The following is a 27,285-nucleotide window of genomic DNA, read 5'->3' on the forward strand; positions in this document are numbered from 1 at the left end:
AAAGGAATCCAGGGGCAGTTCTGTGGGCAGCACATTTGTCATGAACTGGCAGGTTCTCAAGTTCAATTCCCACTCCTGGGAGTTACTGATAAGGGAACGATTGGAGGGAAAGTTATACCAGATGGAAAGTCAAACAACAATCCCGATTGCTCCCAGGTACTTCTGTGTCGACGTATACGCCGATACCTGGGAACAAGTTCATTGTCATGTTTTGGGACATTTTTCTGATATTTAACATGCTCTGTCAATACAAGTTATTCTTATTAATGACACCTCCAGACATCAGAGTATACAGCAGGATAGCCTAAGGAGTCGCAAAAGAAGTTTTTTGCATAATTGTAAGGGAAACAATAAATCAAAAGCATAACAATGTACTTTTTTGCGCCTGATTAATGTAAGTGGTGTCGGAATCAAGATTATTATGTTTGAATTTCAGAAATATACATTAGCTCTCTCTCAGCTGCTTTTTTCTATTTATTTAAATGTTGTAATCACAGGGAGGCACAGTTTTGACTTAGTGCCTGAGGTAAACCTGGCATCAAATAGAGGCCATCTTTATCCTTTTAAAAAGTGGGCACACACCATTATTTATTCCTGCCCCACAGGAGTTTCATGTTATTTTTCAATTTGTATTTTCCATCCATTGAATTATCCTAACATTAATAGCTCCCAAATGAGAAAATTGTAAACTTTATTTTGCCGTCCAAATTAAAGAATGCTGTGGAGGTGAATCAGAAAAGGAATCCAGCTCTCTTCCATGTTCCCTTTCACGTAGTGAAAATGGCAGCTCCTTAACAGGGAAGCAAAAACACCAGCTCAGCTTGTATTGGAACACGAACTCGACATTCATTCGATGTGAAAGTATGTCTGCACTGATGGGTGAAGTGTTTGTTGCTGTGTGACAAGCGGACATTTTGTGCCAGGTGTATTAGGTATGGGGAGGATTAATAATAGTTAAAAAGCTCAGATTTCACCTAGTTCTGTCAAGGGCAAATCATGTTTTCAGGTTCAACTAAGTAACAACAGTTACAGTTAAATGTAGCGACTTCCTAGTTAGGTCTGAATGTTTATTTTTATAATAAATATAGAAATCGCCCTTCCAAATTATTAAAAGAGACAGCTGTTTAGAATATGTGTCCATTAAATGTGCATGTCACATCTGAACTGTTTTCATCCATCTTCATCGCTGCACTTATAATAATGTTCTCTCCAATGGCAAAATATATTTTAAAAACTCACATTTAAATTCTTTATTTTGTACCACAAGCCCTGTCATCTATAGGTTTATAAAAGTTGCACTGGATTGCTGGGCATCTTTCTAAAGATAAACGTGTTTTCATAAGAGACAATTAGGCAACCATTAAGCACTGATGTTCTGCTGGCACATTGCTAGCCAGATTTGAGGAACCTTTCACAAAGCAATGTGGAGGTAGTCGTTAAGAGGTTCTTTTTGAAGTGTCTTTCACAAATACATAAGAGGATATTGACAATTACAAATTAATGGAAAGGGATAAATCCGCAAGAATATAAATATATTGGAGTGTGAAATATTTAAGTGAGTTAAGCCGGGATATGGCTTCACATCACCATGAAATCACATCACTATGAAAGGGAAATATGAGGCTTTTAATAATTCTATTGTTGAAGTGTTGGCAGCATTTAAAAATGGAATTTGAATCCATTTGTAGAGATGTGGTAATCGCGCAATTTATTTTTTGTGTCATGTGTTCAATTCTACTGCCAACTAAAGGGTATAATTGGATTTAACCATAAAATGAGTGCGTATGTTGTTTAAAATTTTTAAATAATGACTCATCTTGGGCTCACTAGGAGACAAAGGATCAGACTATTGCATCCTTTCACCAAGAATGTATATAACATGGATCAGAATGTCTTGGACACTAAAGCCTGCATATATACCTGTTCTGAACTATACAACTATGACCTGGCCTACTGACCTGTGACAACTTCTTTGATAAAAGCAGAATATGGGAGAACATGTAAAGGAAAATCTCATCTCAACATGGCAGCAGATCCATTAGCATCTGAAAAGGTTGATTAACACTTCATTCAAAAGTATCCACCCAAAACATTAATCTGTTTTTTTTACTCCCTTCAGTTTCAGGTGGCCCTACAGTCTAATTGCAACATTTTCTGTTCTTCTTTCAGATTCCCAGCATTCACAGTTCTTCTTTCCTTTGAGATTTTAAAAATATTGACGTGGTTGGGTATTAAGAGGCAGACTGGTGTTGCCAACGCTGATAGGACAGGCTGAGCCAATAGAAGGATTTAAGGATTGTTTAACTCGCTCACTATATAAAGAACCTATTTGTTGCAGTACCACTTCCTGGAAATCATGAAGTCATCATCACTCTGAACAGAGCAGATTCCAGTTATAGTAAGTGGAATCACCCATATCGCACAGAGAATAAGCTTCATATTTTAATGCCTAATCAATTGTGGGGTTCTTCTTTTCAAGGCATATATTTAGAACCGCTTTATCAGTTTGCACAGACTGACTTGTAAGCACATTTACAGCTCACAAGGCAACAGACTATACCATCCTCATCCTTGCTGTAATGTAACACCCACATTCTACGAATTAATGAATCCCAACCTCGCGCACACCAAGTAAGTAAAATCACTCGCTTGGGAGCTTCTGTCATCTCTGGAGAGGTTAGCATTAATACTTGGTTGTATGGGAAGACAGTGCTGTAAACCTTATGCTGATTAATCTGATCATTCATTTTTACCAGCTGAGTATTTAAAATAGAAATGGCACCTTAGACATGTAGTGCCATGTGCTCAGGTGACTGAATAGCATTAAGCACAATCTAATTTCAGTTCTCATTTTTTGTTGAATTGTAATCCAGGTTCAAACCTTAAAACTATGGTATGGTAAGAAGAGAAAAGATGATGTAAGTTATCTATTTTCCATGCTTCAATAAGAGGCTACGGTGGTAATTGTTATAGAATCATCGAATCGTCGAATTTACAGTGCAGAAGGAGGCCATTCGGCCCATCTCGTCTGCACCGGCTCTTGGAAAGAGCACCCTACTGAAACCCACGCCTCCACCCTATCCCTGTAATGCAGTAACCCCAGCTAACCTTTTTTTGGACACTAAGTGCAATTTATCATGGCCAATCCACCTAACCTGCACATCTTTGAACTGTGGGAGGAAACCGGAGCACCCGGAGGAAACCCACGCAGACACGGGGAGAACATGCAGACTCCGCACAGACAGTGACCCAAGCCAGGGATCGAACCTGGGACCGTGGAGCTGTGAAGCAACTGTGCTAACCACTGTGCTACCGTGCTGTCACATCACGGTTTGGCAAGTCTCGATTATTCAAGGATGCAACATGGACGACAAGTATGCACAAATAGAACTGGTAATTGGTTCAATGTTGTTTCTCACAATCATTTTCAGTGAATTTATATCAAGTTATTCACAGGTGAAACGATTAGACACGTTCAATTTAAATGCTTATTTTTGCTGATAAACCCATTTTCAGTTGCAGTGGTAACAGTGTGCCAGGTTGTCACTCTTAAATACATTAAGGCATACTTTTGAATGAGATAAAATATACAACCACATTCCATTATGCTACCCATGGCACTGGTTGATGGAAGGCTATATGGTTGCAATTATGCAAATAAACTTTAGCAGAATCCTCTAACAGGAACTTAGCAGAGGCAATGAGATCATAATCTTATTCAGTGTTTTTCAAACCTTTCTTTCCCGGGACCCACTTTTGCCAACCGGCCATCCTTCAGGACCCACGCCAGCCGACCTTCGCGACACGCCATGTTCGCGTATCTTTAATGTGAAAGGGGAGTCTGCTTGGTCCTCGCGATCTCACTCAAGTCAGGTTCACAGGAGGAGAGGGCAATGCACATGTCAGGGCAGACTTCAGCCATTTCCTTTGTGCCGTCTTCATGTTTGTGAAAACAGAAAATCCAACCTCGCACATGGAGGTCATCGTGAATAGTAACAAAAAGTTTGTTTTACTCATCACTTGATACTCCTGGGAGATGCTACTCCAGAATGGACTTTTGACGTGTTTTTAATGTGGTATCACAGGACAGGTACAGCAGCGTAATCTTTTAATTTTGAGTCAGCTGTAAATTAATAGCTGACTCTGGGGTCTTAACCTCAAAAGGAATTTTTCACCCACTACTTTTTCAAACCTGCATCTTCTCTCATTTGTCAGTACTTCCCCACATACACCACACATGAGCTTTACATCGTTATTTGCATTGGCACAACTGACAAAACCATACCTCAAGAAATCATCTTTATACTGCTTTATTCCCGAGTTTCTTCTTTGTGAGCTGTTAACCAGAGGCTCTGCACAGAGCTAACATCAGCACTACTCTGACCTGACCTGGACTCTCCTGTGCAGCTCTCTCCAGCAGATTCAGGGGGGAGATCCTGTCCAGTAGGTACACTGGCTATTTGTGCCTCTGGCCATCTCCTGTAAGAAAATGATTAATCTTCACAATCCTCTTGCCTTGCTTGCCAGCAGCTAGAAAATGGAAGAAGCTCTCCTCTGTGATTTGGCACCAAAGACATGCACAAACGGGGTACTTGACAGAGGACACTGCTGCCGGTTATGGCTGGAAGACTGCATACAGCCTAATTTCTTCTCATTTAAAAGGCAGGAACGGCTGCCGTTCTCAATAAAAGTGACATTAGCAGCTGTTGAGCGCTTCTCTCACGATCCAGACCACCGCAGCAATGTCGCGACCGTGGCTCCACAATCCTCCAGACTCCTGCCCGCGACCCACCAGGGGTTGAAAAACCCCGATCTTATTGGACGGCGGTGAAGGCTCTAGGGGCCAAAAGGCCGATTCCTGCTCCTAATTCGTTTGTTTGTAAATTTGAAACCTAAGCTGAAAAATACAATTTTAAGCCCATTGGTCACCCCACACCCTATTGGTGTCTTCAGGCCACTGTTCACAGACTGTGATCTGGGGCAAGGGGAAAAGTTGGGGTAACATTGGTCAAGAGACTAGAGGTAGCAGCTCTGGGGACAAAACTAGATGTGAAGGTGATAGTGAGGGAAGGGAAGGGAACTGGAAAGAGTTGCTTCGCTGGGGGTGTTGATGTGGGTACAGTGGATGAAGAGATTTGAAGGTCAGCATGCAGCGGTCAGGATGGGTGAGTTCAGGCATGATCTAAAATGGTTGAAAGAGTGGAAGAAGAGTGCAGCACACTATTGGTGGGGTGTATTTTCAATAATTCTTACTCGCTCTAGTGAAACGCTGTATTAATGTATTCATCGGAAGTGACATCCTAAGTCCTAGTGTGGGAAACAGAGAGAGAAGAACAGCCATGTAAGAGATCACACACTGTAAATAGAGTTCTGTTATTTTAAACCTCCGCGCTCCCTAGTATCATACTTTAAAAAACAGAACATAAAAACTGGCGATGAGGACTACAAACGTACGCTGGCTAGCCAACCAGGAGGAAGAAATTTACCGAGAAAAGTTGGGAAAAACAAACATTTAGAAAGGAAAATCTTTCACCCGTTGTGACTCGTGGACTGGGTGGACATGAGTAGCAATAATCTGCCTGCAGGACAGATTATACAGCTGTCTATGATAAACAAAAGCCTGAATCTTGAGTTGTTACCTTGTGCATGAGAGAATTAAGGTAACTGCTGAAAATGCAGTTGCTAAGTGTGCATACGGGAAACCTCCATTAGTAGAAAAATGGCAGGGGTTTTCAGCCCTTTGATAAAAATGTTGAGCGATGGAGCTTCTATACTGAGCTTTTGACTATTTTGCGTAGGCAAACAAAATAGCGGAAGATATTATGATGCCCACTTTCCTGAGCAATATTTAATCTCCTTTGTAGTTTACTGCAACCTGAGAAGCCATTAAGATGTGCAAAAACATTGTGAGTATCTTGCAAGCACATTTTTCGCCAAAACTCTTGGTGATTGCAGAGGGCTTTGGATTCCATAAAAGAAAACAAGAGTCATCGCGCAATTTGTGGCTGTGCATAAAAGACTTGCAGAATATTGAGAGTTCGGAGATGTGCTGAATGGCACTCTTCGGAACAGATTGGTTTGTGGTCTACACAGTGCGGCAGCACAGAAACATTTGCTAACCAAGATTAATCTTACTCTGCAGAAACCTATGGAAATCTCTGTTTCTTTGGAGCTCTCTGCAAAGGAGTTGAGAAATTTAGTCTGTGTACTCGAATACACAAAACGGCTGCTGAATTTACACCCAAGAATCTCGAGATTCATACATGTTACCCATGTGCAAAGTCAGGGCATTCTGCTGCTGACTGTTGGTGTAAAGACATGGATGTCAATGCTGTGGATAAAAGGACACATAGAGCATGCCTGCAGGCAGGCATGTTCTAAGTAAAACTAAGAAGCAAGAACAAACCAATGCAGCATTTAAGCAAAACAAAAGGAGAAATGTCTAGCTGTACAAAAGGGTCAGAGAAAACAAAATGACCACACATGAGAATTTTATCACTTGTCGCAAATAGAATGGAAAGATGGGCATTGCTTTTGCCTGCACATACTGATACCATTAAGTACAGACAGTCACGTCTACATGGTAATGCAGATGGACTTTCAACCTTACCACTGCCAGGTAATTTGTCAGGCTGCTCAAATAAGAATATCTTCTACTTTGAACAAGTAGACACCACACCAGTCATTTCTAAACAAGTGAGGAAACGCACTCGGAGTGATCTTATGCTCTCAGAATATGGGGCTGGATTGTCCCAAAATGAGGCTAAGTGTTGACGCCGGAGTAAAAACGGTGGTGTTTTACTCCCGCCATTCATAGAAAAAGGTTGACCTAATTCTCAGCCCTGCAGGGTGTTAGCAGGGACCCGGAGTAAATCTCACAGCTTTAGCTGCGGTACGGGCCCCCGCACTTCCGGTTCGGAGACCGCGCATGCGCACGGTGGCAGCCTCCAGCGGCCGCGCCAAGCTCCATGACGGACTCGGACCGCAGAGACACACATAGAAAGGAGACCCCCCCCCCGATCGGCCGCGCGCCCGAGCATCTAAACCCGCAGATCTAATCCCTGACTGCCTATATGGCCACCCTGGCCTCCGATCCATCCCCCCCCCCCCCCCCCCCCCCCCCCCCCGACTTGGGCGGTCGCAGACTGGGTCCGCAGCCACCACGCCAGCATCACGACCGGCATAAGCATAAGTGTTTAGTTCCACACCCTCGGAGACTCGGCCGGTCGGGAGCGGAGGTTTGCTGGGCAGGCCTCTGTCAATAGGACCCAAGCCGCTCGGCGTACTCCACGATCACGCTGATTTACGGGCCCCGGAGAATCGCCGGACTGGTGCCGGGCCCGATTACAGAGTGAAAGTGGATTCTCCCCTCCCGCGCCGGCCACGATTTCAGCACGGGGCAGCAGAGAATCCAGCCCCTGGTCTTACGAGAGAAGACTTTGGAACTAGGACCTAACCTGAAACCCTACTACTCACGGTAGCACAGTGAGTAGCACTGTTGCTTCACAGCTCCAGGGTCCCAGGTTTGATTCCCGGCTTTGGTCACCATCTGTGTGGAGTCTGCACGTTCTCCCAGTGTCTGCGTGGGTTTCCTCCGGGTGCTCTGGTTTCCCCCTACAAGTCCCAAAAGACATGCTGTTAGGTGAATTGGACATTCTGAATTCTCCCTCCCTGAACCCAAACAGGCGCCGAAATGTGGCGGCCAGGGGCTTTTCACAGTAACTTCATTGCAGTGTTAATGTAAGCCTACTTGTGACAATAAAGATTATTCTTATTATCAAGGAGATTGGAGATGTCAGTACAGTCAGGATGTCTTCTATGAGGCTCAGAGTGACCATTCCACCATCATTGAGGAAATGGGTGTAGAGAAGCTACATGAAGACTATTGTAGAGTCCTACACATGAAGGAAATAGCGAGAAGTTATTTCTGGTGGCCTGGACTGGACAGGAAATTGATGAGAAAGTTAGAACATGTTCTTCCCGTGCAAAGGCAACAGACCTGTCACCCTTTGCACCTCTGCATTCATGGGAATGGCTTGAAGAGGCTTGGCAGCCTGTACGTGTGTAATTTGCAGGACCTTTTGAAGGGCAAATGTTCTTGGTAACGGTCAATGCTCACACAAGTGGCCAGAGGTTGCTGTGATGAAATCTACCTCATCAGAGAAGACTATTGTGAAGCTAGAAGTGTTTGTTACTTTGCATTCCATGAACAACTGGTAAGCGACAATGCACCTCAATGTGTCTCACAAGAATCTGAAATTCCTTACAAGAGAATGATATTCAACATATTAAGTACGCACCGTACCACCTTGCTAGTAATGAACTGAATGCTTCATCCAAACCAGGAAACATACCTTGATAGCCTCCAGAGAACAAGGTTCGCTGAACAAACGTCGCCACAAGTTCCTACCATCCATAGGAATACCGTACCATCCACTCCAAGACCTCTCCTACTAATGATGAAAAGGCAGCTACATTCCACGTCCGATCTGTTGAAACCACAAAAACGAAAGAGATCGCACAACACAAACAACAAGTACAAATGAAATGGCGGGAAAGCAAGGCAACGCATGGGAATCTTCCAACAAGGACAAGGAGTTTTGGCTAGGAATTACTCCACAGGAGGGAAATGGGTTCCTGCACAATCCTTGCACAGACTGGACCTGTGTCTCTTATACTGTCCAGACCAGAGATGACTTTATCTGGAGGAGACATGCAGGCCAGTTGCTGGCTGGAAGAATGGAATTGGGGCCTGTGGAAAATCCAGGTTCAACCCTACAAAGCCATGACTTGACCCTTCCTACAACCCTGACACTAACAGACATTGTTGAGGAAAGCAACACCTCCCCTTCTGATCAGACACAAGGATAACCCCTAGTTCCAACATCAACGCCGGTCAAACCAAACACCAATGAAGTTAGGGTAAAGACAGAAATACCAGAGTTTACCACCAGTGAAGAAGAATATGGCAGAGGTTCGCGATCAATCGTTCCTCGAGCGACAACCTCCAGACCGTCTGATGTATTGGCTGTTCATTTTAACTTCTTTTGAACTTGCTGGGGACGTTCAATTTAAGGGCGAGGAAATGTTCTGATTGCATTAATTCTTATTCGCTCTAGTGATATTCTGTTGCATTAATGTATTCATTAGAAGTGGTATCTTAAGTCCTAGTGCGTGAAACGGAGAAGAACAGCCATGTAACAGATCACAGACTAATTAAAGCTCTGTTATTTTAAACCTCCGTGCTTCCTAGTATCACACCTCCAAAACACAATAGGAACAAGTCCAGAGAATCTGTAGCTAGCTGCACGTTTTATGGTTTTGGCTACAATAGGTCCTGGCAGAATTATTGAAATCTTACACCTAATTCCTAGAAACATCAAGAGTGTTCATTGCATGATTCTTCTTTATAAACTGAAACAAAATATATAACACAGTCAAATTTCCTAGGGATTGATTACAGTGAGTCAGAGAATGTGCTGGATATAATGAGCATTGCACTATATAATGCACAATGTTTTGTATAACTGTTAATCTTCCATGATGCAGTTCAGGGTCAAATTTGTGTCTTCATCTTCCTGTAAATAAGGATCACATTGACTCCATGGGCAGCAATTTGGTGGAATAGATTGCTTGCCAGTTGTAGGCTCCAATGGAAATCATACAAATTCTATAATTGGCTGTCTATCCACTATGCCAGATTATGGCCCATGTATGAAGACAGAATATTATCCCTTGTCTATGCTCGTCTTACAAACTTTAACATCTTCTTTCTTCCTCTCATAGGTCTGAATTTTAACTCAGCTGGCCTGTGGGGGGTGGAGACGTCAAGATAAGTCAAAGGAGACCTAGAGGTTAAGGTTCTCCTGCATGCTGTGGTATTTTATCCCGCTGCATGTGTTATGGGCCAGGGTTTAGAGAACCCCAAAGTGTATCATGGAGTTCACTTGACCCACAACTTTTAATAGATTGTGGTATGGGGAGCACACGGCCCACTCTACAGGTGTGATACAGCAGAAATGAAAAAGTATTTTCTAAAGCAAAACAATGTTTATTCTATGAACTCAAGGTAACCTTTTTAAAACATACAGTGAACATCTTAGCAACCATTAATTCAAATACAACCCCCAAAGAATGCAACACTAAGTAATCCTTTAAGCTTTCCTTTTAACATCCATAAGACTTAAAACACCTTTTTCCAGAAGCACATCAGGTTAAAGTCACTACTGTTATTAGTTTTAAATCACCAGGAACAATTTATAGTCTTTAGATTACAGGGAGAGACTCTAATACACCTTCTGGCTGTGACTGCAGCAAACAGCCTAAAACAAAAGTAAAAAGCTGACAGACAGCCCAGCTCCACCCACTCTCTGACATCACTGCAGTAATAAACACCCATTTCTTAAAGGTACTTTCACTACAGATACTTTTATACACACCCATTTAAAACACCCATTTCATAAAGGTGCTCTCACATGACACATGCATGGGCATCATTGATCAATTCCCCACCCGGAAACGAACCTGAGTAACAGACTTTACTTCTACTCGCATGAGGAGACAGTCAGTGGTGTTTGCAGAACAAGGTAGGCTCTTGGGCAGGTTGCAGAACGGATCGTGTGGCAAAGGAAAGCATGGGCAGTATCAGGATTGATGGGTGTTGGGGGTGGGTGGAGAAGGGGAGATAAATTGTGGGGATAGAGGAGTTGATCAGTGGGAAAGGAGCATCAATCTCGGCGTAGTGGTGGAGGTGGGGGCAAGGATTAATTATAGGGGAAGGTGGGTCAATTCAGTGTCCCGGGGTAATGACCAACATCCTGGAGATAGAGTGGATTGGTGGCCTGGCAGTGTGATTGGAAGCATGAGGTGAGGAGTTGGAGTCCTGGGAATGGGTCAAGGACTTGGACAGAATAGATCGGTGGCCTTACAGAAGACGTATTGAGGTATTCAGGGTTGGGTTACCAGATCACAAAGGTTGCCGAGGCAGCCACATCGGATCCATCAGGTAGTTGTAAAGGCAATTCCTTCATGGATCGTACACCCCACACCTTGGTCTAATTGCTAGGTTTCGCGAGCTCAGGAAAACTGACCAACAACAGTTCAATTTATAAAGCTGAATAACAATTAGACACGCAGTCTCATTATAAAATTTGAAGTGTCCACTCATCCACCTGTGTTCAACATGGAAGTTGGCAAGTTGGAGACTAATTTGGGATTCTGATTTTTAAGAGTTTGGCTGAAATTCACCCCCCCCCTCCTGTCCCCCCGTCCCCCACCCCCACCCCCAGCGGGTGGCTGATGGCAGAAACTTCCGTCCCGCCAAAGTCAAAGGCAATTTGCATGGCTCCCCCGTCTGCCTGCCGCGGGGGTCAACTTTGGTGGAACCTGAAGATCTTGTTGGCAGGAAGGGCTGACAAATCCCATCCTTTAAACCCCCAACTAACCTAACCTCTTATTTTCTGTGGTTAAAATTTCTCCATTAATCTTGTTTTGCTTCTACTCTTTCTCTTGGTCTTCCTCTGTGTCATTATGATCCCTGGCCAGACCACCATGTTGTTGATAATATCCCGTTAGAAACCAATAACATTTTGTTTAAAGTTGGACAAATTTTGAGATTCAAGGCACTTGGTCAATAAATAAAGGCACAAGGAGGGATTCTCTCACCCTGGGGCGCCATTCTAACCTGGTCTTACCCGGCGGGACCTCGGCGTGGAAGGATCCGGGGGTGGCCTGTGGGAGAGGAGATGGGTCCGACCCCGGGGGGGCCTCCGCTGTGGCCTGGCCCACGATCGGGGCCCACTGATCGGTGGGCCGGCCTCTCGGGCTGGGGGCCTCCTTTGTTCCGCGCCGGCCCCTGTAGCCCTACGCCATGTTGCATCGGGACCGGTGCGGAGAAGGGAGACAGCGCACATGCGCGAAAATCACGCCAGTCCCACTGCGCAGACCTGCGGCACCCAGCTGACGCCGAGATCGGCAGCTAGAGCGGTGTGGGTCGCTCCAGTGCTGTGCTGGCCCCCTGAAGTGGCCAGAATTGCTGCTGCTGAGGCCATGTTGATGCCATCGGGAAATGCGACGGCGTTTACGATGGCGTCAACACTTAGCCTCAGGATCAGAGAATCCCACCCAAGGTTCCTTCGGCTTTGAAGAAACAAAGATAAACTTTGCTATACAAGGTCAGAAATATAAAACAATTTAGAATATCTGGCTTATACTCTAATGATCAGCCTAAGTATGAGGTACATGTGACTTAACAAACCAACTGTGGTTGAATACATACTGCACAATAATTAGCACATGCCACCAGGACAGAGTCCATGGATTTCTCAACAACCCTTCCAGATGTTCGTAACACTGTGAGTCAACCAATCTCGCTGAAATTATGTTTCTCTCATGAGGGATTGCAGTCTTCACCTTTGAAGAGCTCATTTTAGGATTCTCTTCAAAAGTCAGTCCGATTTGGATGGCTTCAACAATGGCCCCCCAAAAGGTTCCATATCACCTTCCGAGATTCTGTTCCTCTGGATTTCTGAATATACACTCAAGCATCACCTCACAAGCACAATTTCATAACTTCAGCTGTGTCGCGCAGACTACTACTACTCTGTAGGGGTACCTTTGCCCCAACAGCCTGCAGCATAGAGTGACCTACCTTCTGCTGCTTTCTTGGATGTTCAGGGCATCTCTTGAGCCCTTCTCACTTTAAAATCTGCTCTCCACTGCCCTTTCACTATTTGGGGTCTTATTTTTTCTCTGCACCTCTTTTTTTAACTGAACTTAACATGGATATATTCCTGGCCCTGTCTGAGCTCTTCTTCTGGAACCTCTTGCCATACCCTCTCCCTTGTCCCTTCCCTGGACACTCTTTCTCAATGCTACTCCATTCCCGGTCACCTGTTTTCACAATGTTTTTCTTATGCATAAGCGCATTGGGCCATATCTACCACCATGCATAGATTACACACAACTTCAAAACAAGAGTAAATATTTATAAAATAAACCATTTGTTTATCTAGCTTGCCTTTTCAAAGAAACATACATTCACCCGTTTGCAGCTTCCAACTGTCTCTTGCATGAATCCAGGGATTTTGTCTCCAATACGTTTCATTTATTAGTCATGGCTTGGATATAAGAGCCTGGGAGGTTATGTTGGAACTATATAAAACATCAATTTGGCCACAACTTCAGTACTGTGTGCAGTTCTGGCCACCTCATAAACAGAAAGGATGTAATTATACCAGAGAGGATGCAGAGGAGATTGGCGAGGGTATTGCCAGGACTGGAACATTGCAGCTGTGGGGAAAGATTTGATATGTTAGGGTTGTTTAAGGGCGGCATGGTGGCACAGTGGTTAGCCCTGCTGCCTCACAGCACCAGGGACCCGGGTTCAATTCCGACCTTGGGTGACTGTCTGTGTAGAGTTTGCACATTTTCCCTGTAACCCCTGTGGGTTTCCTTCAGGTGCTTCTTCCCACAGTCCAAAGATGTGCTGGTTAGATGGATTGGCCATGCTAAATTGCACCCTAGTGCCCAATGATATGCAACTTAGGTGGGGTTACGGGGACAGGATGGGGGAGTGGGCCTAGGTTGGGTGCTCTTTCAGAGGGTTGGTGCAGACTTGATGGGCTAAATGGCCTCCTTCTGCACTGTAGGAATTCTGTGATTTCTATGGTTTTCTTTGGAAAAGAGGCTGAGGGGTGATTTAATTGATTTGAATTTGGATTTGGAATTGATTTATTGTCAAGTGTACTGAGGTACAGTCCAGTCAGATTATACCATACATGAAATACATAGGACATACATAAATACACAATGTAAATACATAGGCACAGGCAACGGGTGAAGCATACAGGAATACAGTATTACTCAGTAGAGAAGATGTGTGAAGGGATCAGTTCAGTCCATAAGAGGGTCATTCAGGGGTCTGGTAACGGCGGAGAAGAAGCTGTTTTTGAATCTGTCAGTACGTGTTTTCAGACTTTTGTATCTCCTGCCTGCTGGAAGAAGTTTAAAGAAAGAATAACCTAGGTGGGAGGGGTCTTTGATTCTGCTGCCTGCTTTCCCATGGCAGCAGGAGGTGTAGAGAAAGTCAATGAATGGGAGGTGGTTTCCCGTGATGGACTGGGCTGTGTTCACGGCTCTCTGTAGTTTATTATGGTCTTGGGCCGAGCAGTTGCCATACCAGGCTTTGATGCAGCCAGATAGGGTGCTTTCTATGGCGCATTTGTAAAATTGGTAAGAATCAATGTGGTCACGCCAAATTCCCTAAGTTTCCTGAGGAAATATAGGCGCTTTTGTGCTTTTTTTGGTCGTAGCATCGACGTGAGTGGACCAGGGCAGATTGTTTGTGATGTGCACACCGTGGAATTTGTAGCTGTCAACCATCATCCCCACCTCGGCACCATTGATGAAGACAGGGGTGTGTGCGATATTTTGCTTCCTGAAGTTAATGACCAGCTCCTTAGTTTTGCTGACATTGAGGGAGAGATTGTTCTTGTTATGCCACGTCACTAGGTGTCTATCTCCCTCCTGTACTCTGACTCATCGTTGTTCAAGATCCAACCCACTGTGGTCTGTCATCAGCAAACATGCGGATGGAGTTGGAGCCAATTTTTGCCACACAGTCATGTGTGTCGAGGGAGTTAAGTACGCAGCCTTGCGCGACCCCAGTATTGAGGACTATCGTGGAGGAGGTGTTGCTATTTATCTTTACTGATTGTGGTCTATGGGTCAGGAAGTCGAGGATCCAGTTGCAGAGGGAGGAGCCGAGTCCTAGGTTTTGGAGTTTTGATATGAGATTGTGAGGGGGTGGATAGAGTGAATGGAAGGGCCTATTGATGTGGCTCATCAGTTTTGCCACAGCTTGTCTCCTAATTGGCTGCCTGTGCGCCTGTCATCCAGTAAAGAGATGCGTGTGGGCTCTGCACGCTGTCAGTCCAATCAGAGAGCTGGCAACTCTGACGCCTCAGCAGTGTCACTGAAGTTTGCAGGGTTGCTTGGGATCAAGGACTGGTCATTTTTTAAAATAACTTTAAAAAATTCTCAGGGCTGAGGGCTGGTGGGAAAACCCCTCCTTGGAGGCCATTGGGCCACAGCCCAGCCCCTTCCATAGGCCGTGAAACCTTTCCCCACCCAGGCTGCCAAAAGGAGGTCGCCTCCATTTAGCTGGCAGCCTCCCTCTGCATATGGCAGCACAGTAAAGTGTGTCTTATTGTGAGGGCTTTTGATTATGGAAATTCACTACCTGCCTGCTTGGGATATACAACCTATTCACTTCCAGCCCAGCAGTGGGACTGTGTCGGGGAGTCAATGTGACCCGGCTGCCTCTTATTTTATCGGCCCGCATGTCCGCAATTTCACCTCCTTGGGTCTGATAAAAGCTAGTGATTAGGTTTAACCAAAGAACCCCGAGACATTATTTATCATCAGAAAAAGAGGCTTTTCAGCCTATTGTGATTGCACTATCTCTGTGCTATATCAATCCAAAACTAATTCTCCTGCCATTCTGTCCTGTCATAGCTATGTATCCCTCTGCTTCACACAATTATCTACATTTTTCTTAATAAAAACTAAAGGATTGCCTGCAAAGCTCTCTTTCTAAAGAAATGCATCTTCACGTTTCTCCTCAATCTCTCAGTAAAACTAACTCGCAAACCAAAGTTCATGATCACACCCAGCAAATTGCGAAATTGAATTTGATAAAGGAAGGCTGCAGTGAATTGAAAACAAGGCATCAAAAAGAAATGACAAAACAAATGCAATTAACTAGAGACCTCTTAATTTTGCATTGTAACTTTTAAAATAATGAATCAATCATTAGTAACAAACCTGAGATTGTCCAAATGAAAATACCCCAGTGTGTGACAGCGAACATGATTTAAAAAGGGACAGATCTTGTCTTGTAAATCTCCTTGCCTTTTTGGTGGAAATTATATTTCACATGGATGTTGCAAGGTCCTTCGAGATAGTGTACCTGCATTGTTAAATTCTTGCACGATTAGCTGCTATACATGAGTAAGCCAGTGGATTTTTGAGGTTAGATTTGGAGGTGGATAATAATATTGGCTGGGACACAGGACATAGTAGGTGCAGTTGAGAGGGCGATGGGCAGATTGGAGAGAAATACAAAATTGCATAGCCCAGGGGTCAGTGCTGAGGCCCGTAACCATTTACACAAAAAAACCTAGCTTGCGAGTTGTTCATTTACTAGTTCATATAAAATGGGAAGAAAAAAATCTAATCCGATAGAGCTGGAAAAGAACATTAAAAACCAGGAGAAAAGCTGGGCCATGTATTTATTCAATGAACTGTGTCAAACAGGCAAGCCCCTATATGCCTTTTGAATAGCCTTCTCAAATTGCCCTGCTGCCTTCAAAAGCTTTCTGTATGCTTAAAGCAGAGATTGATCGATTTCTGATTACTAATAACTTAAAGGGTTATGGGGATAATGGGTGTAAAAGGTACTGAAGTGTTCGATCCGCCATGATCATACTGAATGGTAGAACAGGCTCGATGGGCTGAATGGCCTACACCTGTTCCTATGTTCCATTCTTATCTATCTAGTCAGAGCAAGAGAATCACCTACAGTAGCTTTTTAACTGTTCCTTCACTATTATTACTAGGGTCCACCAAAGGGCTAACATTGGTCGCTCTCCTAGCTTTTTAAAAAAAATGTTATTCCAAACACAGACAAAAACATACACAAACAACAACCGGATATAAACATAATTTAAACAGTTTGTCAATTTTCTCCCTTAAATTATGCCCCCCCCCCCCCCACCCCATCACCACTGGCAACACCAGATCTTCAAACAGCGACTGCGCATAAAACCTCCGAGCCCCTAAGAACAAACTTAATTTTCTCCAGACTTAAGAACTCATGTAAATCCTCTAACCATGCCAAGACCCCCAGTGGACCTCCAACTCAATAAGATTCACCGCTGGGTCATCAGAGGCGAAGGCCACGACATCGGCCCCCTTCCCTCCAGCAGCTCCGGCAAAACCGGAACTCCAAAATTCGCCACCAAAGGGCACGGTGATATGTTCACCCTCACTATTTCTGACCGAGTCTTGAAATCCGCTGCCCAGAAACCCCCAACTTTGTCCACCGCCAGAACATATGAATGTGGTTCGCCGGCCCCCTCCTGTAATGATATGTATATTGACTGGGATGTAAAGAGTTAACAAGTTAATGATAATGCTTCTTACCACTAGAGGGAACAGTCATATATATATCATGTGACTTGGGGATTCTGGGAAAAGATGGTGATGCATGATTGAGAGCAGTTGTGTCCTTGATAGTTCTGTTAGTTAGATACAGGATCGTTTAATATAGAAACTTTCTACTTTAGGAATGTGAACGAATCTTAGTAGTGTAATAAATTTATAGTTCTATTTGTTAATAAAACTTTGTGTTCTTTATTCAACACTATGCATCCGAGCCTTTCAGGTAAAGCAAAGTAGATAACACAACATGCTACTAGAAGTGGACAACTTTGAACAGAGAACACAACATCAACCACATCGTTTGCACACATACTCCCCCTCGGCAAAAACCCACTCCTACAGGCCTGAGTCTTGTGTGCCCTATGCACCACCTTAAACTGTATAGTGCTCATCTTAGCACAGGATGAGGTAGAATTGATCATGAGCATTATTTGACTCCAAGCCCCCCAGCCAAGCCCAATCCCCAATTTCTCCTCTGTCCCCTCCACTGGTGCCTTCTCCGTCTCCACCAACCACCTGTAAGTATCACCAATCCATCCCTCCCCAGATCATCTGGTATTAACAACTTATCTCATTGCGTGTGCTTTGGCAGCTGAGGGAATGAGGGCAGCTCCTTCCGTGCAAAGCCCCAAATCTTAAAATATCTAAACTCACTTAGCTATTCAAAGTTCTCCTGCATCTCCACTAGCCCTGCGACTCACCCCTCAACAAAAATGTCCCTTACCCGTTCTATCCCATTCCTGCACCAGCTCCCGTACATCGCGTCCAACCCCCCCTGGAATTAGCCTATGGTTCCCACATATTGGGGCCAGTATCGACATACATCTTATATTAAGGTGCTGCCTCAACTGATTCCAAATTTTGAGAGACGATCCAATGATGGGACTACGAGTGTACCTCCTCAGAAAAAATGGGAGCGGGGCCTTTGCCAGGACCCTTAGTCTTGTCCCCACATATGGGACCTCCTCCACCTACACCCATTCTGAACCCCTCCACCCCCCCCCCCACCACCCCCCCCCCCCCCCCCCCCCCCCCCCCTGCAAACCAACATGTCACCTTCTCTACGTTTCGCTCTCCTAGTTCTAGGGCTGGATTCTCTGATCTTATGACCAGAAAGTCGCCACCGTCCCCATACCGATCCTCCATTTGGTGGGGGGCTAGCAGCCGCACAGTGTAAAGCCCCCGGCTTATTACCAGATTCGTAAACAATCCTCTGATGGACTGACCTAATTAATATTACACTCCTGTATGCTTCACCCGATGCCGGTGTCTATGTATTTACATTGTGTACCTTGTGTTGCCCGATTATGTATTTACTTTTTATTTTATTTTCATGTACTAACTGATCTGTTTGAGCTGCTCGCAGAAAAATACTTTTCACTGTACCTCTGTATACGTGACAAAAACTGCCCCCCTGTAACCAACCGTGCCAACTCCGGACCACCCCCCACCAGTCCCCTCAGCCCCTGTCAGAGGAACCGCCCCCCCCCCCCCCCAATTGCGGCGCCGCTGGACTCTGTCCGCATCCTGATTTACATCCTGATTTACATGAACTTTACATCCTGATTTGCAGTGGCACAGTTAATTAAGCCATACCTCAAGAAATCATCTTTATACTGCTTTGTTTCTGTTGTCAGCTTCTTCTTCATGTGTTGGTCACCAGAGGCCCTGGAGCTCACACCAGCACTGCTGGCAACTACAAAATGGAGGGATCTCTCTTGCGCCCAGAGCATGTGATGTCAGTGTATGGGGCTCATGACCTGCTCTCTGTGCTGCTCCTGGAGAGAAGGCTCCATCGGCTTTTTAAAGAATCTGCTCCTGAGTTGGCGCGCTGACGTCAGGAAGAGGCATCTTTGGTTTCAGATTCCAGCATCAACAGTAAATTACTTTTACCCTGCTTAAGCCCATGCCTCCACCCTATCCCCGTAACCCAGTAACTCGACATAACCTTTTGGACACTAAGGGCAATTTAGCATGGCCAATACACCTAACCTGCACATCATTGGACTCTGGGAGGAAACCGGAGCACTCGGAGGAAACCCACGCAGACACAGGGAGAAAGTGCAAACTCCACACTGAGAGTCACCTGAGACCAGAATTGAACCCCGGTCCCTGGAGCTGTGATGCAGCAGTGCTAACCACTGTGCCATCGGTTGCAGATATTGGGCACTTCTACCTGTGATCTGGAACGCCGCGACCGATGACCCCGCGACCCTCCCAGCACTAGCCCGCAACCCATCCGTGGGTCGCGATCCCGACTTTGAAAATCACTGGACTGGAAGACACAGAAAGGACATTGTGAGACTCTGGGAGGTGAGTTCTACGGAGGGGACTGTAGCTGGTGGCATGTGTGTACAAGACTCCTGGCCAAAGAGGACAATACCTGTATGGGGTTTGGTAGAGATTGGGTTGTAAGGAAGATGCAGGTAGGTGGGGTGGTTGGCCTCTATAATAATCTTTATTATTGTCACAAGTAGGCTTACATTAACACTGCAATGAAGCTACGGTGAAAATCCCCTAGTCGCCACACTACAACGCCTGTTCGGGCACACAGAGGGAGAATTCAGAATGTCCAATTCACCTAACAAGAACGTCTTTCAGGACTAGGGGATTGGAGAATGATGTGAGGAGTGAGGGACGGGAGTGATGCCAGGGGCACAGAGGTGGTGACTCACCCGAGCTGCGCTGAGGAGGTCATTCATCTTTTTGCAGCACTGTGTTCCGGTTCTTTGAGTCAGGTTGGCAGCACTAGCCGCCTCTGCCACCTCCTCCCAAGCGTTGTTCACTATAGCGGGCTTTAGTCAGCGCCCCATCCTGGGGAAGAGGGTGTCCCTCCTCTCCTCCACTACATCCAGCATTCTGTCGGTCTCACTTTCCTGAAAGTGAGTGGCAGATCTCCTTTTGCCATCTTCTTGGTTGGAATGAGACTGTGTGAGGAATGGAGCGCTTATGATCAGCTCCAGTTTGCCAGGCTCTTCAGTACTAACTCCGGCCTCAGCAAATCCGTTGCCCGTGGGAATGGGAATTGCTCTCAATTTATGTGGGCGGAGTGCTAGCCCATTTTTATGTCCTGAATCGCTAAAGGAATAGAGCCCCAATGGAAACGTGAATTGCACGCTAATCAGTTACAGCGGGAAGACATGGTCCCGCAAATAGTCAATCCCGTTCATCATCTGAAAACACAATGTCAGGTTCTTCCACATGTAGCTTGATGGCACTCAATCCTATCTCACCACCACACTTGGAGTACTAAAATCAGTTTTGGTCGCAATGTTACACCAAGAATACGAGACACAGGAGAAAGGGCCAAAATAAGATTTACTGGAATGATACTAGAAATGCGAAGTTAGGCCATAGACAATAAGATATAGGAGCAGAATTAGGCAATTCGGTCCATCAAGTCTGCCCTGCCATTCGATCATGACTGATATGTTCCTCATCCCCATTCTCCTGCCGTCTCCACATAACCCCTGATCCTCTTATTAATCAAGAAATCCCCTTATTATTCAAGAACGCCAGATTTCTGCTTAAGGGCTGTTACCTACAGGGCTACAGACCACGAGCTGGAAGGTGGAATTTGACAGAATAGTTCTTTCCTTAGAGCATAAAAACTAGACGCAGGAGTCGGCAATTTAGCCTTTCGAGCCTGCTCCACCATTCAATACGATCATGTCTGATCTCATCCTGGCATCAACTCCATCATCCTGCCCATTCTCCATAACTCTTCAACCCATTACTAAATAAAAATCTGGCGAACTCCTCCTAAAATGTACTCACTGTCTCAGCATCCATCACACTCTGGGAAGGCAAATTCCACAGATTTACAACATTCCGAGAAGTAGTTTCTCCTCCTCTCTGTTTTAAATTTGCTACCCCTGATCCTGAGATGATCTGGAATGCCTCACAAGAAGAAGCAGCTGCTCCACATCTACTTTATCCATACCTTGTATTATTTTATACACCTCAATTTGATCTCCCCTCATTTTTCTAAACTCCAGAGAGTAAAGGCTTAAATGCTCAATCTCTCTTCATAAGACAAATCCCTCATCTCTGGAATCAATCTAGTGAACCTCCTCTGAACTGTCTTCAATGTCACTACATCTTTCCTCAAATAAGGGTCTCACCAATGCTTTGTACAGTTGTAACAGCACTATTCCTTTAGCTCTATATGCCAACATTCTTTATTACCTGCTGTACCTGCATATTAGTTTTCTGCGACTCATACACAAGGACACCCAGATCCCTCTGCATCGGAGCATCCTGAATTCTCTCCCCATTTAGATCGTAAGTTGCCTTCCTATTTTTCCGACCAAAATGGATGACCTTACACTTATCCATGTTAAACTCCATCTGCCACATTTTGGCTCACTCACCTAACCTATCTATGTCCATTTATAAGGTTTTTATTTCCTCTTTGCAACTTACTGTCCCACCTATTTTAGTGTCAGTTAGGAAAGTCAGTTATTCAAGAAAGATTGGATAGTCTCCAGCTTTGCTGTCTACAAATAAATCTGGAGGGGGTAATCTTTCAAGATCTTCAAGATTATGAAAGGATTTGATAGGGGAGATATATAGTACATGTATCCAGTTACATGCGTGAACAGAACAAACAGTTAAAAATATAAAATCGCCATTAATTGTCAAAAAGAAAATTCAAGAGAAATGTCTTCATCCAGATAGTAAAATTAGTAGATTGTGGAACTTGCTACTATTGTGAGCCAGGGTTTAGAGAACCCCAAAGTGTATCATGGAGTTCACCTGACCCACGACTTTTACTAGATTGTGGTATGGGGAGCCCACGCCCCACTCTACAGGTGTGGTGCAGCAGAAATTTAAACGTAATTTTTAAAGCAAAACAATGTTTATTCTATGAACTCAGTTAACCTTTTTAAAACATACAGTGAACACCTTAGCAATCATCAATTCAAATACACCCCCAAAGAATACAACACTCTAAGTAATCCTTAAACTTTCCTTTTAACATCCATAAGACAAAAATCCTTTTTACAGAAGCACATCAGGTTTAAATTCTCTACTGAGAGCAGTTATCACTCTGAATTCACCAAATGATCTAGAAATAGTCTTTAGATGGCAGAGAGATCGAAATTACACCTTCTTTGGCTGGCTTCAGCTCCAACACTAAACCAAAACCAAAAAACACAGACACACCCAAGCATTTCCTCAAAGTGAAACTAAAAAACAGAGCCAGAGCTCTGCTACACCCACACTCTGACATCACTGCAGCCACTTGAGCAGACAAACATTTCTTAAAGTGACACTCCCATGACACTACCACAAGAAGGTACGGTGACGAGCACAGACGCATTTAAGGGAAATCTAGATAAACACATGAGTAAAATAAAATAATTTAACAATATGTTAATGTGTTAAAGGAGGTTGGGTGGGGGTTCATGTGGGACATGAACAGGGGTGTGGATCTGTTGAGTTGTACTGTAGATATATAACATTTCGCTTACACCTGCAGCTCACCGACCTTATTTAGAGAGTTCTGCCTATCTCCGCACATTCACTCTAAACCTATCTTACTTTGCCGTTCTGATTCCTGTTATTTCTGAACTATTTTTTATTCTGATGCTGTTTGTCTCTCCAGTTCTCAGTGTATCTTGTAACTCATCTCTAGTTGACATTGTGGTGTTCCTCCCCAGCCAAATTAGTTTAAACCCACTGTAGCACGGTAGCATTGTGAATAGCACAATTGCTTCACAGCTCCAGGGTCCCAGGTTCGATTCCGGCTTGGATCACTGTCTGTGCGGAGTCTGCACATCCTCCCCGTGTGTGCGTGGGTTTCCTCCGGGTGCTCCGGTTTCCTCCCACAGTCCAAAGATGTGCAGGTTAGGTGGATTGGCCATGATAAATTGCCCTAAGTGTCCAAAATTGCCTTGAGTATTGGGTGGGGTTACTGGGTTATGGGGATAGGGTGGAGGTGTTGACCTTGGGTAGGGTGCTCTTTCCAAGAGCTGGTGCAGACTCGATGGGCCGAATGGCCTCCTTCTGCACTGTAAATTCTATGAAATTCTATGATAACCTATTCACAGCTTGAGTTAACCTGCCTATGAAGACATTCATTCCAATGCAGTGGAGTTGCGATCGATCTGTCTTTTACAGGTCCTTCCTGCTCCAGAACTAGTCCCAATTCCTCAAGAACCTGAAGCCCTCCTTCCTGCACCATATCTTCAGCCCTGCATTAACTTCTCTTATTTTATTGCTTCCACAGTAATTCCTCACTTAAAGTCCGAGTTGCATTCTTTAAAATCTTGACTTTTTAAATGCAACTTCAAGTTAATCATAGGAATCAAATGTGTGAAGTAGAATTTGGTTCCTTTGTAATACCGTACATTACTGATTGAACTAACTGTAAAATAAATGACCAAATTAGATCGCCATTTTCACTCTCATCTGAGACAGTCCTTTGGGTTTAAGGGTCTCTTATTGCCACTCTGGTTCGAATAGGCTCATCAGCCATTTCAGAACCCAAAGTGCGATCTGCAGACTCAGTCACATGTGGGCTAGTGCTGCTTGGAGGGTCAGATAGAAGAGGGGCTGGATTTTCCACAGCCCCGCGCCACAATTGCGGCCGGCGTGGGGGCAGAGAATCCATTTTCACGCCGTAATCGGGCCCGATGCCGGTCCGGCGATTCTTCAAGCCCCGAAAATCGGCGTGACCACCGAGTACGCCGCGCTGCCGGGGGGCCATTGCCAGAGGCCCGCCCAGTAATCCTCCACTCCTGACCGGCCGAACTAACCACTTATTGCCAGTCGGGATACTGGTGTGGCGGCTGCGGACTCTGTCCACGGCCGCCCTGGTCGGGGGTGGGGGGATCAGAGGCTGGGAGGTGGGGGGTGGCCTTATAGGCGGCCGGGGTTAAGACTGCGTGGTTTCAGGCTTGGGCGGGCGGCCAATTGGGTGGTCTCTTTTCTCTGTGTGGCTCGGCGGTCAGAGTCCGCCATGGAGCTCGGAGCGGCCACTGGAGGCCGCCGCCATGCCCATGCGCGGACACCGAACCGGAAGTGCGGGGGCCCGTATTCGCAACTAAAGCTGCACGATTTACTGCGGGTCTCTATTAGCCACCTGCAGGGCATTGAATTAGTTCAACTTTTTAATCAGAATTTCGGGAGTAAAACTCCACCGTTTTTACGTTGGCATGGGGACATAGTCTCATTTTGGGAGAATCCAGCCCAAGTTGTTTGTGTGTTCTTGCAAATTCCTCAATTCACCTCTGCGTGTTCTCTTGAAAGGGTCTTGATGTGTTCAGCCCCTGAATGAACCTTCTCCATTTTGCTCAGTCATAAGCCAGGAACCTCCCTTGAGTCAGCACCACAGGGATGTTTGACCACTTTGAGGGATGCTTCAAGGTCTTCCCTAAAGCATTTCAGTGAAACTGGTTTTGAATGGTTAGCAACTTTATACTGAGCATGTTGGCTTGGGAAGGACCATTGCTGTTAGACCACCTTTCCTGCCACTGCATTTGGAGGAACTTGCGAATGTGCCATTGGTGGCACTTCTCCATGCTTTGAGGTGCCTGCTGTAGGTTTTCCAAGTCTCAGAAGCAGGGATCAATCCTGTCTGGTAAATCTTGAACTTCGTCTTGGGTTTGAGAATGTATGTTCTTTGTGGAATATGCTTCCAAAAAAGGTCCAGTCTCATTGACGTTGAATATTTGTTTCAATGAATAGCCACCTTTTTGGAAAATTATTTTTAAATGGGCAATTAATCAGGCTAGTGTTGGCACTTGTCGCTTCACTGATTTTATGCAAATAGTAAGGCCTTAAACCAAACATGACTAGCATGAAAACTTTCCTACTGTGAACTCTCACCCTGCTCATTCTTTAAGTCATCATACAAGCTTCTAGCTTTCGCTTGAATGGCCATCATTTTAATAGGCACACTGCATTTGTTTTGGTCTTCGATCCAGACTGCCAAGAGTGTTTCTATATTTTCCATGATGATGCTTCTATTCCAACATATCCTGGCAGTACTTACAGGTGTAAACACTTTGTTTCATTTCAAGAGATTAAAGCAGTAAATTACCTGCACACTTAAATCACAAGCTTCAAGCTACCTCAAACGACTTCACAACAGCGAATCTGTCTCCACTCTGCAAAGCCTCACAAGGGCCACACCTGGTGCTCCTAAATCAACAGAAACTCGCAGGCTGCGTACCGCAATTCACCTTTTTACTGACAAGCAATTAGGTCCTTCCTGGACTGAACAGTACTTTTCACCCAAAAGGGGCTGATTTAGCTCAGTGGGCTAGACAGCTGGTTTGTGATGCAGAACAAGGTCAGCAGCGCGGGTTCAATTCCCGTACCAGTTGAGAATTCTGAATTCTCCCTCTGTGTACCCAAACAGGCACCAGAATATGGCGACGAGGGGCTTTTCACAGTAACTTCTTTGCAGTGTTAATGTATGCCTAATGTGACAATAAAGGATCTTTATCTTTTTTATCTTTAAAGGCTGCTTGAGGAAACAACAGCTTTGCTACCTTGAGAATCCTGTTGCCTCCACATCAAAATGCCACTGTCCAGATCAGACAAGAGGGCCTGCACTCTGTTGTAGACCCGTGCCAAAGTGGAATGACAGTTAATAAAGCGACAGTAAGCAGGCATTTGGTGTATACCAAATTTGTGGCAATTTAACAGACTCTAACTGAAGTACACTGGAAGAACATCAAAGGTTAGGCCCCTTGTATTTATCTGTTTTTATCCTAAAACAGGGTTCATAATTCACTCTGCTAATTAAATGAATAATAAATGCAACAAAATTTATTCAAAATTAAGTTTAATTGCTTAGGTTCAAGCACATTATATGTTTTGCCAACTGTTGCATGATATCTACAGTAATTGTAACTCAGCATTTAACCACATGGAAAATCAAATACCTCAGTTTTATCATATGTTTAATTTTCTGATTTGTGAACTAGGACAAAATACAAATGGACAGTTCATAATAGGAGGCAATTAGTGTTCGTCAAAAGAAAGAAATCTTTAAAATGTCACAACCTCATGGCGCCGAGGACCCAGGTTCAATCCCAGCCCAAGTCACTGTCCGTCTGGAGTTTGCACAATCTCCCCGTGTCTGCGTGGGTCTCACCCCCACAACCCAAAAAGATGTGCAGGGTAGGTGGATTGGGGCCACGCTAAATTGCCTCTTAATTGGAAAAAAAAAAGAACTGTTACTCCAAATTTTTAAAAATGTCACAAGCATAAATTTTTAGCTCGGCTGATGTTTGGAAAATGGATAATGTGAATTAGTTGCCTGATTTTGTGGAATAGGTTGGGCAGATCAACGGGTCTTTTGCCGTCCCTAAATGTTTGCATGTTCGGAAATGAAAATGGGGCAGAGCATCAAACAGGTTGAGCTGATCCACCACTGCTCAGAGGATAAATGTTCAAATCCACCCCGCTGTGTCCAATCTCTCCCATTTGAATACTGAATTCATTATCTGGCAAACACATGTCACAAAACTGTGCAATTACACAACTAAGCAAATTAGAATGAAATTTCATGTTTTACTAAGCACAACAATATTCTAACGCTCATTTTGCTGGATCTAATCATGTGTTTATTTGCAGTCACAGAGTAAAGCCACTCCACGCAGGGTCCAATGATCAGGAAGCTGTATTGTTTTCAGATAGAGAGAGAAGATGTACGTCAAATCAGTCCGCCTGGGCTTCTTGTAGACAGGACATGAGTACACTGCCCCCTGCTGTTTCTTTGAATCAGGAGGTGCAGTAGCGCTGATTGCATACACGTGAACTACTGGAAGCAATGTGAACAATACCTGCAAAAACAGTTGGAAATAACAGACAATTAAATGGAGTCAGCAAACAAATACAGAATTTCGAGTAGTACCTTCAATTGTGAAATGGTAAATAAAATAAATAAAGGTATATTCAATCATGCATTGCCGAATGGGCATATCATAATTTGCATAATCCTTAACTGTGTGAGTGGAGGCTTGAATAGTTTAGTAATTATTAGAAAAGCATAAGTAAGCAGTCGCAATTTCTTTCTGAATAATGAAAACCATTGTATTGACT

At 44.6% G+C, this 27,285-nt stretch overlaps 1 protein-coding gene and 1 long non-coding RNA gene across 2 annotated transcripts in view; one reads left to right on the plus strand and one right to left on the minus strand.

Moving 5' to 3' along the window:
- Positions 1-2,349: 2,349 nt before the first annotated feature.
- Positions 2,350-26,957, plus strand: LOC140424979 (uncharacterized). Its single transcript, XR_011947735.1, has 3 exons — positions 2,350-2,398; positions 25,699-25,918; positions 26,818-26,957. It is a non-coding gene; the product is annotated as an uncharacterized lncRNA (long non-coding RNA).
- The window catches only part of dnah5l (dynein, axonemal, heavy chain 5 like), a 585,621-nt gene continuing 584,342 nt past the window's right edge, over positions 26,007-27,285 (minus strand). Inside the window, exon 76 of the mRNA XM_072508719.1 lies at positions 26,007-27,026. Coding sequence (XP_072364820.1) covers positions 26,808-27,026 — 219 coding nt within the window. The 3' untranslated portion in view covers positions 26,007-26,807. The remainder of the gene's footprint in view (positions 27,027-27,285) is intronic.

Source organism: Scyliorhinus torazame, chromosome 6 (genome assembly GCF_047496885.1).
Source record: "Scyliorhinus torazame isolate Kashiwa2021f chromosome 6, sScyTor2.1, whole genome shotgun sequence".
In the NCBI taxonomy this organism is placed as follows: domain Eukaryota; kingdom Metazoa; phylum Chordata; class Chondrichthyes; order Carcharhiniformes; family Scyliorhinidae; genus Scyliorhinus; species Scyliorhinus torazame.